The 14,559-nt window shown below is 45.0% G+C and overlaps 1 protein-coding gene across 1 annotated transcript in view; it reads right to left on the bottom strand.

Annotated features, from left to right (window-relative positions):
- The window catches only part of CGNL1 (cingulin like 1), a gene marked incomplete at its 5' end in the record, with an annotated part of 101,240 nt that overhangs the window by 76,370 nt on the left and 10,311 nt on the right, over nt 1-14,559 (bottom strand). Inside the window, one exon of the mRNA XM_082649009.1 lies at nt 4,319-4,531. Within this exon, the coding sequence (XP_082505135.1) occupies nt 4,319-4,531 (213 nt within the window). The remainder of the gene's footprint in view (nt 1-4,318; nt 4,532-14,559) is intronic.

Here is a 14,559-nt window from a genome sequence, read left to right as displayed (position 1 = left end):
AGAAGCAAGCTCTTAGAGGAGCTGGAATATGAGCTGGGCCTACTCTCTGAGAAATCTGAAAATGCTGACCACCATCTACACTTCTCTCTTGCTCAAGAACTGGGGACAGGGAGGAGTAGGGATGAAAAGAAGACGCTAACAGCTATGGACAGTCTTCATTTCACTCCCAGATGACAGTCATGCACATCCCCACTGACTGTCCATTTCTGCACGTGGATCCCAGCCACTGCCACAGACCCAAGGAGAAAGAGGACATTTCCTTTTCAAAACTGGAAAGAGTATAAAAGAACATAACATAGAAAAAAAGTATGTTATGGAACAACATTCTATCTATCACACAGTCTTTTCAAAGACTGTGTGATAGATAGAATCCTCTTTCTAACAACGTAAAGACCCCTCCTTCTGTGGGGAGGGAACTGAAGCAGCTCACTTAATGCCCTGAACTACCACCGCTCTGAGGGGAAGTGACGTTCATTCTGCTGCACGAGGACACCCCACACCATCAGGGCGCTCATGAATTCTCCTCTGTTGAGCAATCAATCTGTTCTTTAAAAGGTGTGGCTGTCTGGGTCTACGAAAACCACTTTTACAGAGTATCTGTTTGGAATACCTATAAAACATTCTTAATATAATGTGACAGTTTTCACCAAATGTTCTAGTACTTTAAAACTTTTAGTGCTCAAGCTCAGGCCAGAATGAAATATTTGCTATTTGACAATGATAAAATAGCACTGTAGGGATTTTTGGCCCTGATTCAGTAGCAAAAATTAGAAAAACTGATGCTAGGAGGTTGGGCTGCCTCCAAAGACTTACCAAGGAAATAAACTTTTTAAATAAACTTTTTAATATAATGCAGTTCCTTAAACAAATGTCAGCTTTTAGTCACAGTGGTGGGTGAGTCCCTCCCCTGAGGCAGGAAAAGGCTAAAGGCCAGTGTACAGGACTTCCCTAGTGGCGCAGTGGTTAAGAATCCGCCTGCCAGGGCAGGGGACACGGGTTCGAGCTCTGGTCTGGGAAGATCTCACATGCCACAGAGCAACTAAGCCCGTGCGCCACAACTACTGAGCCCGTGCACCACAACTACTGAGCCCGTGCGCCACAACTACTGAGCCCCTGTGCCACAACTACTGAAGCCTACGTGCCTAGAGCCCGTGTTCCGCAACGAGAAGCCACCGCAATGAGACGCCCGTGCACCGCAACGAAGAGTAGCCCCCACTCACCACAACTAGAGAAAGCCCGCATGTAGCAATGAAGACCCAGTGCAGCCAAAAATTAATTAATTAATTTTTTAAAAAAAGAACTTTGGAAAATATATCTCTTATGAAAAAATTTTTAAAATTAAAAAATAATAAAGGCCAGTGTAAAATTTAAGAAACTCTTTACTAAATTAAAAAATTATATTTAGGGCTTCCCTGGTGGCGCAGTGGTTGGGGGTCCGCCTGCCGACGCAGGGGACGCGGGTTTGTGCCTGGTCCGGGAGGATCCCACGTGCCACGGAGCGGCTGGGCCCGTGAGCCATGGCCGCTGAGCCTGCGCGTCCAGAGCCTGTGCTCTGCAGCGGGAGAGACCACAGCAGTGAGAGGCCCGCGTACCGCAAAAAAAAAAAAAATATATATATATATATATATATATATATATATATATATATGTATCTAATTCACTCTCCTCCAAGTAGTTAATATAATACTATTAAAATTCTATTATATAGTACTGATATGTAAATAATGTAACAAAAAGGCAGCATCAGGGCTTCCCTGGTGGCGCAGTGGTTGAGAGTCTGCCTGCCGATGCAGGGGACACGGGTTCGTGCCCCGGTCTGGGAAGATCCCACATGCCGTGGAGTGGCTGGGCCCGTGAGCCATGGCTGCTGAGCCTGCGCGTCCGGAGCCTGTGCTCCGCAACGGGAGAGGCCACAACAGTGAGAGGCCCACGTACCGGGAAAAAAAAAAAAAAGGCAGCATCTGTCCATTACATTGACATAATTTTTTTCCATTAAATATGATTCTGCCACATTTGTTTGGAAAACACCTTCAGAAGCAAAAGCTAACAAGGTATAAAAAAACACAATCAGGATCCTCTTTAAGAAACTGCAGGGAAATGCAAAAGCAAGGTAGAGGGGCTTCCCTGGTGGCGCAGTGGTTGAGTCCGCCTGCCGATGCAGGGGACACGGGTTCGTGCCCTGGTCCGGGAAGATCCCACATGCCGCGGAGCGGCTGGGCCCGTGAGCCACGGCCGCTGGGCCTGCGCGTCCGGAGCCTGGGCTCCGCAACGGGAGAGGCCACAACAGTGAGAGGCCCGTGTACCTCAAAAAACAAACAAACAAACAAAAAAAACAAAAGCAAGGCAGAGAAATAGAGTTTCCTAAAAGATCTCCCATGTCATCACTGGAGAAAATTCAACAGGAACCACACACCAGGCACTGAAAATCCAGTTAAGAGGGGAACTGATCCTCCACTTACTTGCACTCATCAGATGCGGCACAGATGTGACTGTGTCAGACACTGTGCTAGGGACAGCCACAAGGCAACAAAGGGCACACACTGTCGACTACAAATGGCTTGTCGCTGGTCTATGTGATTCTTTTTTGTCTAATTTGAAGCAATGCTTAAATGTCAGGAGATCTCAAAATGCATTAGCCAGGCTTCGCAGGTGGCACAGTGGTTAAGAAACCACCTGCCAATGCAGGGCACACGGGTTCGAGCCCTGGTCCGGGAAGATCCCACATGCCATGGAGCAACTAAGCCCGTGCACCACAACTACTGAGCCTGCATGCCACAACTACTGAAGCTCACGCGCCTAGAGCCCGTGCTCTGCAACGAGAAGCCACCACAATGAGAAGCCCACACCTCACAACGAAGAGTAGCCCCCCTCGTCGCAACTAGAGAAAAGCCTGTGCGCAGCAACGAAAATGCAACGCAGCCAAAAATAAATAAAATTTAAAAACAACAACAAAAATGCAGTAGCCTAAGTCTTTACAGATTATCTCATTTCCATACAACAAAGATCCTCTTTCGCCTACCATGATTCCCTTCCCCACTTGTAACATGTGACAGCAGAGGACCTAGAAACTTCCAATAAAATCTCCTGCATCCCGTGTGTGGCATAAGTTTAATTTTCCTTACCGTCAAATTACTATAAACTTGCCAAACACCATCCTCAACTACCCTTCAATGAATAAACCATGTTAACTCAATCTTTGACATAAGGTCTGAAGATGATAAAGACATGATGGGTCCAAAGGAAAATTATTTTACTCAGCAGCCTGTTGGCATGTCCCCCATGAAGCAACAGCACATAAAGGCCAAGAGAAAGGACACCAGGCTCCTGTACAGAAAGGAAATCAGACGGAAAAAAGAGACATGTCCCTGCAAAGCAACGAAAATTAAATCAGTTTCGCTTTTCTCCCCCAAACTAAACCAAACCTTAAAAAAACTAAGATAGGCAAATCAACTTTTTTTTTAACTGTCTGTTATAATAACCCCAGGCAGACTATTTCCCAAATGTTTTATTGTTAGACAACAAACCCATCTTTCACTTCTTGTCATTTGCAATTACCATGCTGTAACTGAAAATCAGTGAGTCACTATGCAGCACAGGAGAGAGGGCCTACCAGCTCTGAGCTGTCACTGTAATCATCACAGAATAAACAAACAATATCAAGAGTTCTTTCTTCATCATCTTTAACCTATATATTGCAAAGACTCTAAACAATTTATACTCTGTAATTCCCCTCTTTCCCTAAAGATGGCATGGTATTTCACAACATTTTCCCCTTCATTTTCCCCTTTTCTTTAACAGCCCACGTGAGGCCCGCACCAAAGACCTCAACATAATTTAGAATCTATCTGCAGGAGCCAAGAATTCAATTAAGAGAAAAATTATCTTGCAAGGGTTTGGGCAATTCAGCCCATTAACCCTCTTGTAACTCTGCTGAGAAAAGAACCTGAATTGTCTAACAAAAGGCTTCACAAGTCGGAAGGAACAGGCGGGGGCAGGGGTGAAGGATTCCAGAAATCTGGGTCCCGTCTGCAACCCTACCCCATTAGCAAAGTCACGCAGTGCCCTAGGCCAGCGACCTTTAGGAACCCTGGAGGGGTTCACTCCTGGGCTTTCTAAACCTCACTGCATGCAAGAGCTTCTAAGCAGGGTCCTTAACAATTTTTAAGTTTACAAACTTAAAACGGTGACCAACAGAACTGCTGAGTTTATTGTCTGTGAACAAGGTCTGGATCAATCATCGGATGAAACTGAGTTTCACCCTGTCACGAAAAGGCAGGCAAGCAACGGACACCCCCTCCGCACTCTGGCCGGGACCCACCTTGGTGGCCTCCTCTACGCTCTCCCGCAGGGCCCGCAGCTCGGCGTCGTACTGCTCCTTCAGCCTGTCCATCTCCTGGTCGTGACTGGAAACCTCTTCTTTCAGGGCTCCCTTCAGGGCGGTGAGTTCGCGCTCCCGCTTTCTCAAGAGGTCTTCCTGCTCCTCTTTGGCGATGAGTAGATGCTGAAGGTCCTGCTTTGCCTGCAGAAGCTCCTGGAGGGAGGAAACGCGGGCGGGGAGGTGAGGATGCGAGCCACCCTGCACCTCCCCCTCGGTCACCGGCACACACGGCCCTACCCTTCCTTGCTTGTCCTCCGCACTCTCTCCTCCCGTACACTACACGCTGCTTTAGCCCCTCTCCTCCTCTCCCCTTCCCTTCCTCAGCATCCACCATCCCCCTCGATTCGACTATCTTAGCTTTTCTGAGATTTAATTTGAGGGAGAAAAGGGAAACTGATTTCATTTTCGATGCTCTGAGGGGCCAGGTCTGCTTTTTCCATCTCACGTCACTTCGGTGCGATGGTCTGTAGCCCTTGCTGGCGGCCTTCAGGAGCCGTTGCTTCGTGGGGGGAATGCTGACTTGCTGGCCTCGCTTCCTTCACCCCCAGAAGCCTGCGTGTACTCAAACCCTTAAGCCACACCCGAGTCCTCGGGATGCCCCTGCCCCATGCTGAGCAGGCACGATATTCACACGTTCTCTGCCTTCACTGCCTCCTAACCTCACTGTTCATGAGCAAAGTCACAAGACTGGGGCAGCAAGTTTCGCGATAAATCGCATCACCTAAACACAAGGGTGTCCTGCCAAGGCTGGGCATTCCCTTCAGGTCACCATCTCTAGTCAGACCTGCTCAGCTCCCCTCAAGCTGAGGCTCACCCTCCCCGGCGGACACCCCTACTTTGTACTCAGCCAGGACTTGGGCTTGACCACCCAGCTCCTCTCTGGACGCCAGGGTTCCTCCCCACCCAAAGCCACTTCACAGACAACAAGCTTTCTCCCCTGCCACCCTGCTCCAAGTCTCTACTCATCAGCTGTCTTTTTTTTCTGTCATTTTGCTCCTTTCTGTTTCCTTGAATGTATGTCCTTTTCATCAGGGCACAAGGATCCTGAGTCAAGGGCAAAAACAAACAAACGAAAAAACAACGTTTTCCACCAAACTTTTTTTTTTTTTTTTTTTTTTGTAGTACGCAGGCCTCTCACTGTTGTGGCCTCTCCCGTTGCGGAGCACAGGCTCCAGACGTGCAGGCTCAGCGGCCATGGCTCACGGGCCCAGCCGCTCTGCGGCATGTGGGATCCTCCCGGACCGGGGCACGAACCCGTGTCCCCTGCATCGGCAGGTGGACTCTCAACCACTGCGCCACCAGGGAAGCCCTCCACCAAACTTTTGAAAGTATAATTTCTGTTCACTGCCTCTACTCCTTGACCACCCTGTCACTCCTTACTCTCTTGCAAATGGCTTTTGTTCCTAGTCTGCTAAGCCTGTCCCCTCCAAGGTTGTACTGACCTCTTAATCTCCACATCCAATGGCCTTTTCTCAGTCCTCACTTTTCTCAATCCCTCTTTGATCCTCTTCACCTGTCCCCTTAGAATTCTCTTCTGCCTTGCAGTTCAAAGACACTGCATGCTCCTGTTTTCTTCCCTCAGGCCACTTTTTCTGAGACAATCTTTTCTGGTTTTTCTCTCCCTCTTATTAAAAAGCTAAAATGATCCCCAAGAATGTGCCTTTGCATTCTTCATTCTTTTTTGGCAAGCTCATCCAGGTTTTTTTTTCCCCTCAATTTTAAATTCTATATAAATAACCCCCCAAACCTTTACCTCCAACCCTTATCTGAGTCCAGACCTGCGAGACTCATCCATCTGGATGTCCCTTGGGCACCTATGATTCCGGAGGCTTATGTTTCTCAGTGCTTTTTTTTTTTTTTGGTTTTTTTTTTTTTTGCAGTACGCGGGCCTCTCACTGTTGTGGCCTCTCCCGTTGCGGAGCGCAGGCTCAGCGGCCATGGCTCACAGGCCTAGCCGCTCCGCAGCATGTGGGATCTTCCCGGACCGGGGCACGAACCCGTGTCCCCTGCATCGGCAGGCGGACTCTCAACCACTGCGCCACCAGGGAAGCCCTCTCAATGAATTTTTCAAGTCCCTTCCTCTCCTCTTCTTTGGAACGGCAGTGCCTGCTCAGGAGCCTAGCAGCGACTTTGATCTCTCTCGTCCTTGTCCCTCACAACCAAAAAGTTAGTTCTGTAACATCTTAGACCCTTTCCCTCACCTCTCTGGTTGAGGCTCTCATCAACTCCAGCCCAGGTGGTTTGCAAGAGCTGCCCAACGGCTCCCAAGCTCCAGTTTCTCACCTGTAGCCTCTATGCCATCACCCACACAGCATCCTGTCTGGGATGCCCTTCGTCCCTCTCAGTCCCACGTCTCTCTGCCTTTCAGAAAACCTCTCAAGACTCAGATACTGTATGACCTCCTCCAAGAAGTCTTCCTTGAATCCCCTTCGTGAATACCCACCGCACTTAGGCTGTGCTTCTCATAGCACTTAATACTTTTACCATGCAGTCCTTGTATCTAGATTTTATTTTCCTATCTCTCTTGCTAGATTATCAGCTCCTTGAAAAAAGGACATAGATCTGATTTATGTTTCTGATGCATGGATCAATGATATTGGGAGTGGGCCTGTTCTGGACATAAATAAATTAACATGGGCAGTACAGCAGGAGTCTGGAGATGTCAGAATTCTAAACTCGTCTATTCTTTCACTGGCAGCTTCTAAGTAAATACGCATCCTGTCCTCTTGGAGCTCCTGGCAAACTGAAGGCATGGTTGCCACCTGGGACCCGAGGCCTCAGAGATGATACACTACTTTCCATTTAAGAAGTGGGTCACTGATGAGCTGATGAAACTACCTGTAACAAGTTAAGAATAACTGACAATGGAATCTCTTTCCTTTACTCTAGGCATGCACATCCATTAAACCAGGGGAGCCTCTGCAATCCCAGGACAGAGCTGCATTGCACAGACTAAGAATTAGTCCTTCAAGAATCTAGCCAGCAAGCACTAAGAAGCTTAGAAGAAACTTCCAGAGACTCGTCTAGGCAACTAGAGCAACTCTGGCTCTTCCAAAGCACCAAACACAGAACACATAAGTAAATTTTATGAAAATATACCCCCGTCCTGATATTTGTCAAAGGAGATGCCCTGTGCTTCCCACTGTCCAGTCCCTCCTTAGGGATATTAGAAACACCCGCAAACCACCCCCCCCATCACTGTTGCTATTGGCTATCTCTCTAGGCCTTCCCGGAGCCTCCTGCCAGCTTCTTCACAATTGCCCTTGCAAGCCTACCCCCGTTTCCTGCTCTTATTTTCACACATTTCTCAATTGTTTTAACAATAAGTCAGTTCCTCTTCCCACACTTATCTTTTCCAGGATATATCTGTGTTTTGTGTTGCCTTTTGTGTACTGCCACCAATGCATGTCAAGAACCTGTTTTTATGGTCCATTCTACACCAACATGCTGTTATCTGTGTCTGGGGCTGTTGCTTAAGTGGACTCTGTTGCACAAATCCAATCAGATTATACCTCACCGTATCACTGAGTAGCACTTGAAGCTTTCCAGGGTAGAGACCGAAAGGGACGGGAGATTTCAAAAACTTCACTTCATCACCTCGGTGGCTTCACTGCCAATTATATCAAGCCAAAGAAGTGAGAGAAAACATATAAAATACACGTGAACGTCTATTAGAGATGCACATGCCTCTCTGTAGACTCCAATCAAAGCAAACAAAGGAAAACTCTGGGCACTCAGAATCAGTACTTTCAAAACCTATACACATCCAGGCTAGCTGCACACATGAAAGTACAAGAGATACAGACCTAGTATGGATGTGTATTTGGGGGTGGGTACAGGGTAGGCTAAAAAAATTGACTGTGTTTGGTACTTACTACATAATAAGAATTACGCTAAGCATTTCTAAAAATCATAGGAGAGGGCGTCCCTGGTGGCGCAGTGGTTTAGAGTCCGCCTGCCGATGCAGGGGACACGGGTTCGTGCCCCGGTCCGGGAAGATCCCACATGCTGCAGAGCAGCTGGGCCTGTGAGCCATGGCCGCTGAGCCTGCGCGTCGGGAGCCTGTGCTCCGCAACGGGAGAGGCCACAACAGTGAGAGGCCCGCGTACCGGGGGAAAAAAAAAAAATCATAGGAGATGAATATTATTATTTAAAAAACAAAAAACTGGAGCTCCGAGACGCTAAGATGCCTAAGATCACGCAGTTTGTAAGTGGTAGAGCGAAGACTGGGACCCAGATTGGATACCAATGCCCATTCTCTTCACTACACAGCCTCTGCAGGCCTGATGACAAAACTACACACTCAAGAAAGTCTGAGGAGCAGGCAGTTACTCAGTCTCTCAGATGCAAATGAACGGTGTATTGAGTTCTGCTCAAGTGCTTGTAAGGAGGTCCACCTTTTTAAACAGGAGCAAAGAAACCTGCCCAGAACCTGAAAAGACAAGAAGGAAAGTTGAGAAGAAAAGGAAGCATGCTCTGGGCCCCAGCTGTTACTAGCAGCAGCCAGTGGCTGTCCTGACAGCAGGGGCACCAAAAGACACAGACCAGAATGTCCCGAGTAGCAGCTCATCTACCCACAGAAAGTTTCACTTCACACACCACCTACTCACAGGTATTCCATGTCAAAATGAGAAAACAAAACTGATCTAGACTCTCTTTTGCATAAAAGCTTCCCAGAAGTTCTATAGAGTCCCTATCTCTGGCCCACACTCATTGAAAGGAAAAGTAAAGGTCTTTTATCAAAACTATAGCTGCCAAAGAATTATTTTTTTCCCCAGAAGGATGGCCTAAAAAGTGTAACACAGTTGATGAGAAACATGATTTTTTCTGTTGCTTCTTTAGTAAAATGTGTATAATGTTCAGTAACATCACAACACAATAAGCTTATAATTATTCTAGAGATGTCATTTCTGAGCACAGCCTATCCCCAGACCAATAGGATTTTAAAACCAGAATAGTTTACTGATCTAAGTACTTGTATCTTGGTAAATGTCAGGGATAAAACACCACGAGATTCTGTTGGCCCATCTGTCAACACTACAGGCTCCCATCAAAGACAATCTTTGGTAATTAGAAAAACCCACCATCATGAGGCTTAGAGAGATGTCGCATGTTTACCCATCACTCCAAGAACAGAGGGAAACGTATTTATGGACAAAGAAGTGACTGAAAACTTGACCTATAATTATTTTTGTATATTGAGTTAAAAAAGAAATTCGGAACCATCAGTTGTTTAACTAAGAAATAACAGTCATCCTATTCTTGGTCAATTATTTGGCTTCTCCTAAAAACACAGGATATTTTCTACTATTTCTTCCTTTTTTCCTTCCTTCTTTCTTTTTTTTTTTAATGATTTTATTCTCTCTTAATGTTACTTTACTGACTCCATATAGGGGCCCAATGTTATTGAACAGAATGTGAAGTATTAAAAGATATTTCATGAGAAATCTTATGCATTATGCAGGCCTCACAAAATTTAGGGCCTTCAAGCTTTTGCAAACATTAAAAAGCAGAAGTGTTTAATGTTCATTGTGTTTAAGAGTCTGTTCTAAGCCAAGTGCCATGGAAAACTTGGCTACAACTATAATCTGTTATCAGATTCCCCCAGGCCACTTTTTATTAAGATATGAAGAATAAACTGAAAGTGACGAGGAGATGGGGTTTATTTTATTAGTGATATAGAAACCACAGATCGTTTTTTAAATGTTGCTGACACGTCAAAGCAAACTGATAAAAAGAGTGAGGACAATTTTCCAGAGGGAGAGAAACCCACTTTGGCATAGAGAAGCTAATTGTGTCCTAACTTTTCTTGCCAAAAGGCAGCAATAGATGATATAGCTTCCATTACAGGAAAGAGGCAAATAACCAGAAAACCGGCAACACCAGGAACATTTTTAAGAAAAGATGTACGCTGTTTCCCTTTCCTGAGTCTCTCATTATTAGCCTCTGCCTGAAAACACATCACCAAAGCTGAAGCTCATATCCCAGTTACCACTATAAGTCAAAAAGCTAGTTATGTTCAGTTAATATATGCTCACTATACTGTGTTCAAAGAGGCAAAGAAGCTACAGTTCATTTCAGAATTATTCCCTTTTTTTTTTTAGTGGTGGCATTTTAAAAATAATTTATCTTTTTTTTTTTTTCTTTTCTCCTTTGGCCACACTGCACAGCATGTGGGATCTTAGTTCCCCGACTAGGGATCAAACCTGTGCCCCTTGCATTGGAAGCACAGAGTCTTAACCTCTGGACTACCAGGGAAGTCCCTAAAATTAATTTAAATATTGAAATTTATTTATTCATTTGCTCTGTTGCCTGGCACTATGCTAGGCATGAAATGTGGGAAGAAGCAAAGATGATATGCTCTTCAATGAGCTGGCTAGTAAAAGAAATAGCAAATCAGAGCAAGCTCAAATGCACTAAAACAGAGAATCTAAAAGGACAGAAAATACCTGGGGAAAGGACAACTAACAATTTTAGGTTTTAGCTACCAGGAAAATTCAGAACTTAAGAGACTTCCTGATAGTTAAGATAATATCTTTCCCTTTTAGAATCAGTGAGGTGTCCACACAAGGAATCATAGACTATGGGAAAGTCTTACCTTCTATTTAAATGTTTCTGAAGTTACTTTTTTTTTTTTTTTTTCCGGTACGTGGGCCTCTCACTGTTGTGGCCTCTCCCGTTGAGGAGCACAGGCTCCGGACGCACAGGCTCAGCGGCCATGGCTCACGGGCCCAGCCGCTCCGCGGCATGTGGGATCCTCCCGGACCGGGACACGAGCCCGTGTCCCCCGCATCGGCAGGCAGACTCTCAACCACTGCACCACCAGGGAAGCCCTGAAGCTACATTTTTATCAAAAGTCATAACCTGTTCAGTGACATTTCTCTCCTTAGGAAATTTTTCTAAAGAAGTAAAAGGATACATATAAAAAATTCAACATATTTTCTCATAATTTTAAAAAAAAAGAAACAACTTAAATATTGGAGGATGGTTAAGCATATTGTGGGGTATCTTCTTAAAAATGAAATATGAAGACTATAAAGTATCATAAAGAAAAATATTTCTGACATATTAACTTTTAAAAGCAGGTATCAAAACTGTAGACACACTATATTTGTTCCTACATTATAGATGAAATCTGTCAATGAATAGGGAAACAAATAAAAATGTAGGAAAAAAGGGCTTCCCTGGTGGCGCAGTGGTTGAGAGTCCGCCTGCCGATGCAGGGGACACGGGTTCGTGCCCTGGTCCGGGAAGATCCCACATGCCGCGGAGAGGCTGGGCCCGTGAGCCATGGCCACTGAGCCTGCGCATCCAGGACCTGTGCTCCGCAACAGGAGAGGCCACGGCAGTGAGCGGCCCGCGTACCGCAAAAAAAAAAAAAAAAAAATGTAGGAAAAAAACATTTGTTAAGGTATTAGGAAAATATGTGCATTTCCGCCCCCCCCCAATTTTTTTTTAAATCTTTATTGAATTTGTTACAATATTGCTTCTGTTTTATGTTCTGGTTTTTTGCCCAAAAGGCATGGGGGATCTTAGCTCCCCGACCAGGGATCGAACCTGCACCCCCTGCTTTGGAAGGTGAAGTCTTAACCACTGGACCACCAGGGAAGCCGCTCACCCCCCATTTTAAAATTTCATCTTATGTGATTTTCTTAACACTTCAGTGATAGATACACTTATCTTCAAAGCCCCATCCTAATGTACCTTGTCTTGGTAACCCTGAGCCCTGAGAAGAAGACAGAGCCAGGAGAAGCAGAAGATTACCACAACTGCAGTGGTTTTTAAGGAATCTTTGGATGAAAAGAAATACCAGGTGGTAAGGAGCAGGCCTGAGGCTTTCTCAGGAGAAAGTGGTCTCAACAGAGACAAAGAGATAGTCACATGGGAGGGGAGAGAAAATGACCCCCTCCTGCCCACGTGAAAATGAATTCATGAGAAGGCCTCTGCCCTGCGGCCACAAACGCTCCACTCTCCTCTCCACTCCTGCCAAGTCCAGGGGAAGAGAGATGCTAAATCCTAAAGATCAGGAACAACAATGCCTCCAGGGCAAGGACTTCAAAAGTAAACATGGAAGAGGGTGAGAAAAAACAATGATTAGGGGTAAGACAGGAATAAGGACACAGACCGACTAGAGAATGGACTTGAGGATATGGGGAGGCAGAAGGGTAAGCTGTGACAAAGCGCGAGAGAGGCATGGACATATATACACTACCAAATGTAAGGTAGATAGCTAGTGGGAAGCAGCCACATAGCACAGGGAGATCAGGTCGGTGCTCTGTGACCACCTAGAGGGGTGGGATAGGGAGGGTGGAAGGGAGGAAGACGCAAGAGAGAAGAGATATGGGAACATATGTATATGTATAACTGATTCACTTTGTTATAAAGCAGAAAACTAACACACCAATGTAAAGCAATTATACCCCAAGAAAGATGTAAAAATAAAATAAATAAAATTAAATAAAATTAAAAAAACAATGGACAGCTGAGACAGAGGAAGCTACAAGGAATTACGAGACAGCAGCTTTTAACCCCAAGAAAAGGACCAAGATGAGATCCAAGCCCTTAGGGGAAAAGCAGTAGAGAGTGAAAGTTAAATACTAACAAGTTACCTTTATTTTCTCATGGGTTTTGTGTTTGTTTGTTCTGGCTTTGTTCTAAATTGTGTATCATTTACTTGTTGTGCTGTTCCTACAAACCAAAGCTTTTATAAGCTAGCTAAACTGAACTAAACTTCAAAACTAAGCCAAAGACACAGGTGATGCTAAAGTTATAGCAAAGATTCACTTTGTTATACAGCAGAAACTAACACAACATTGTAAAGCAATTATACTCCAATAAAGATGTTAAGAAAAAAAAGCTATAGCAAGTATCAAAATATCTACACAGCACAGCTCTTCTTCTGATCCTCAATTAGATTCATTCCCCAGAAAAAAATGTAGACGTTCAAAACCTATTCTTACTCTCTAATCATTTCACACATGTGTATCTAACACCTCAACAGGATGGTAATCTAATTCAGAGAAGAGATAATAATTGTCTCTGAAAAAAACCGTAATAATTAACAAATGGAAGCAGAAGAAGGAATCAACCTTATTCACTGACTCACAGATTGACAATATCAATAGGGGATAGACTGATATGGGCAGAAGCCAGATTGGCGGCCTGTGTATAGAGCAAGTAGATTCATTCATTTACTCACTCACTCATTCAAAATGCATCCATCCAGCTGTCCACCAAATATTTCCTGAGCGCTATATGTCCTAGCCACTGGAATAACTGCTGAGGATATAGTGCTAAGCCAACCATCACCAACTCTGCCCTCTTGGAACTTACAGTCTTATGGGGCCTTTAAACAAATAAAAACTTAACCTGTGATAAGTGGTGTATGGGCATTAACATAATACTAATGTCTTTTAAATGTTTTTTCATAATAGCATTACTTACAAAGTATCTTTGCTCAAAATTTAATTGGTGTTTAGATCTAAACTCAAATTTACTAGAAATACAGGGGAGGGTGGATCAAGTTAATGGACACCATAAGGAAACAATTAGAAAATCCAGAATGTGCAGCACTTGTCTGGGCTCTTCAGAAGTGGGATGGGAGGGCTTCCCTGGTGGCGCAATGGTTGAGAGTCCGCCTGCCAATGCAGGGGACACAGGTTCGTGCCCCAGTCCGGGAGGATCCCACATACCGCGGAGCGGCTGGGCCCATGAGCCATGGCCGCTGAGCCTGCGCGTCCAGAGCCTGTGCTCCGCAACGGGAGAGGCCACCGCAGTGAGAGGCCCACGTACCGCAAAAACAAACAAACAAACAAACAAAAAAACAGAAGTGGGATGGGAGAAAAAGAGCAAGGAGTAGGGGATGCAGGGACAACAGAGGCTATACTAAGAAAAGTGAACTCTGAGAGAGAGAATAATGAAAGCAGTGTGGGATTCCTGACTGGATTCTGGCTTGGGGGAAAAACAACTAGCAAATACTCTTGAGGGACAGCTGGCAAATGATGAATAAAGACCCTATATTGTATATAATACAACACAGGAATTAACTTTGCAGATGTGATAATAGTATTGTGGTTATAAGAAAATTCCCTAATTATTCAAATGCATGCTGAAAAATTTAGGGGTGAGACGTGGTTTTATCTATAAATTACTCTGAAATGGTTCAGCAAAGATGAATAGAT

This window comes from Grampus griseus (genome assembly GCF_964374135.1).
Source record: "Grampus griseus genome assembly, chromosome: 2".
Lineage (NCBI taxonomy): Eukaryota > Metazoa > Chordata > Mammalia > Artiodactyla > Delphinidae > Grampus > Grampus griseus.
Note: the sequence above shows the minus strand (reverse complement) of the source record. Positions and strands in the feature narration are given on the sequence as shown.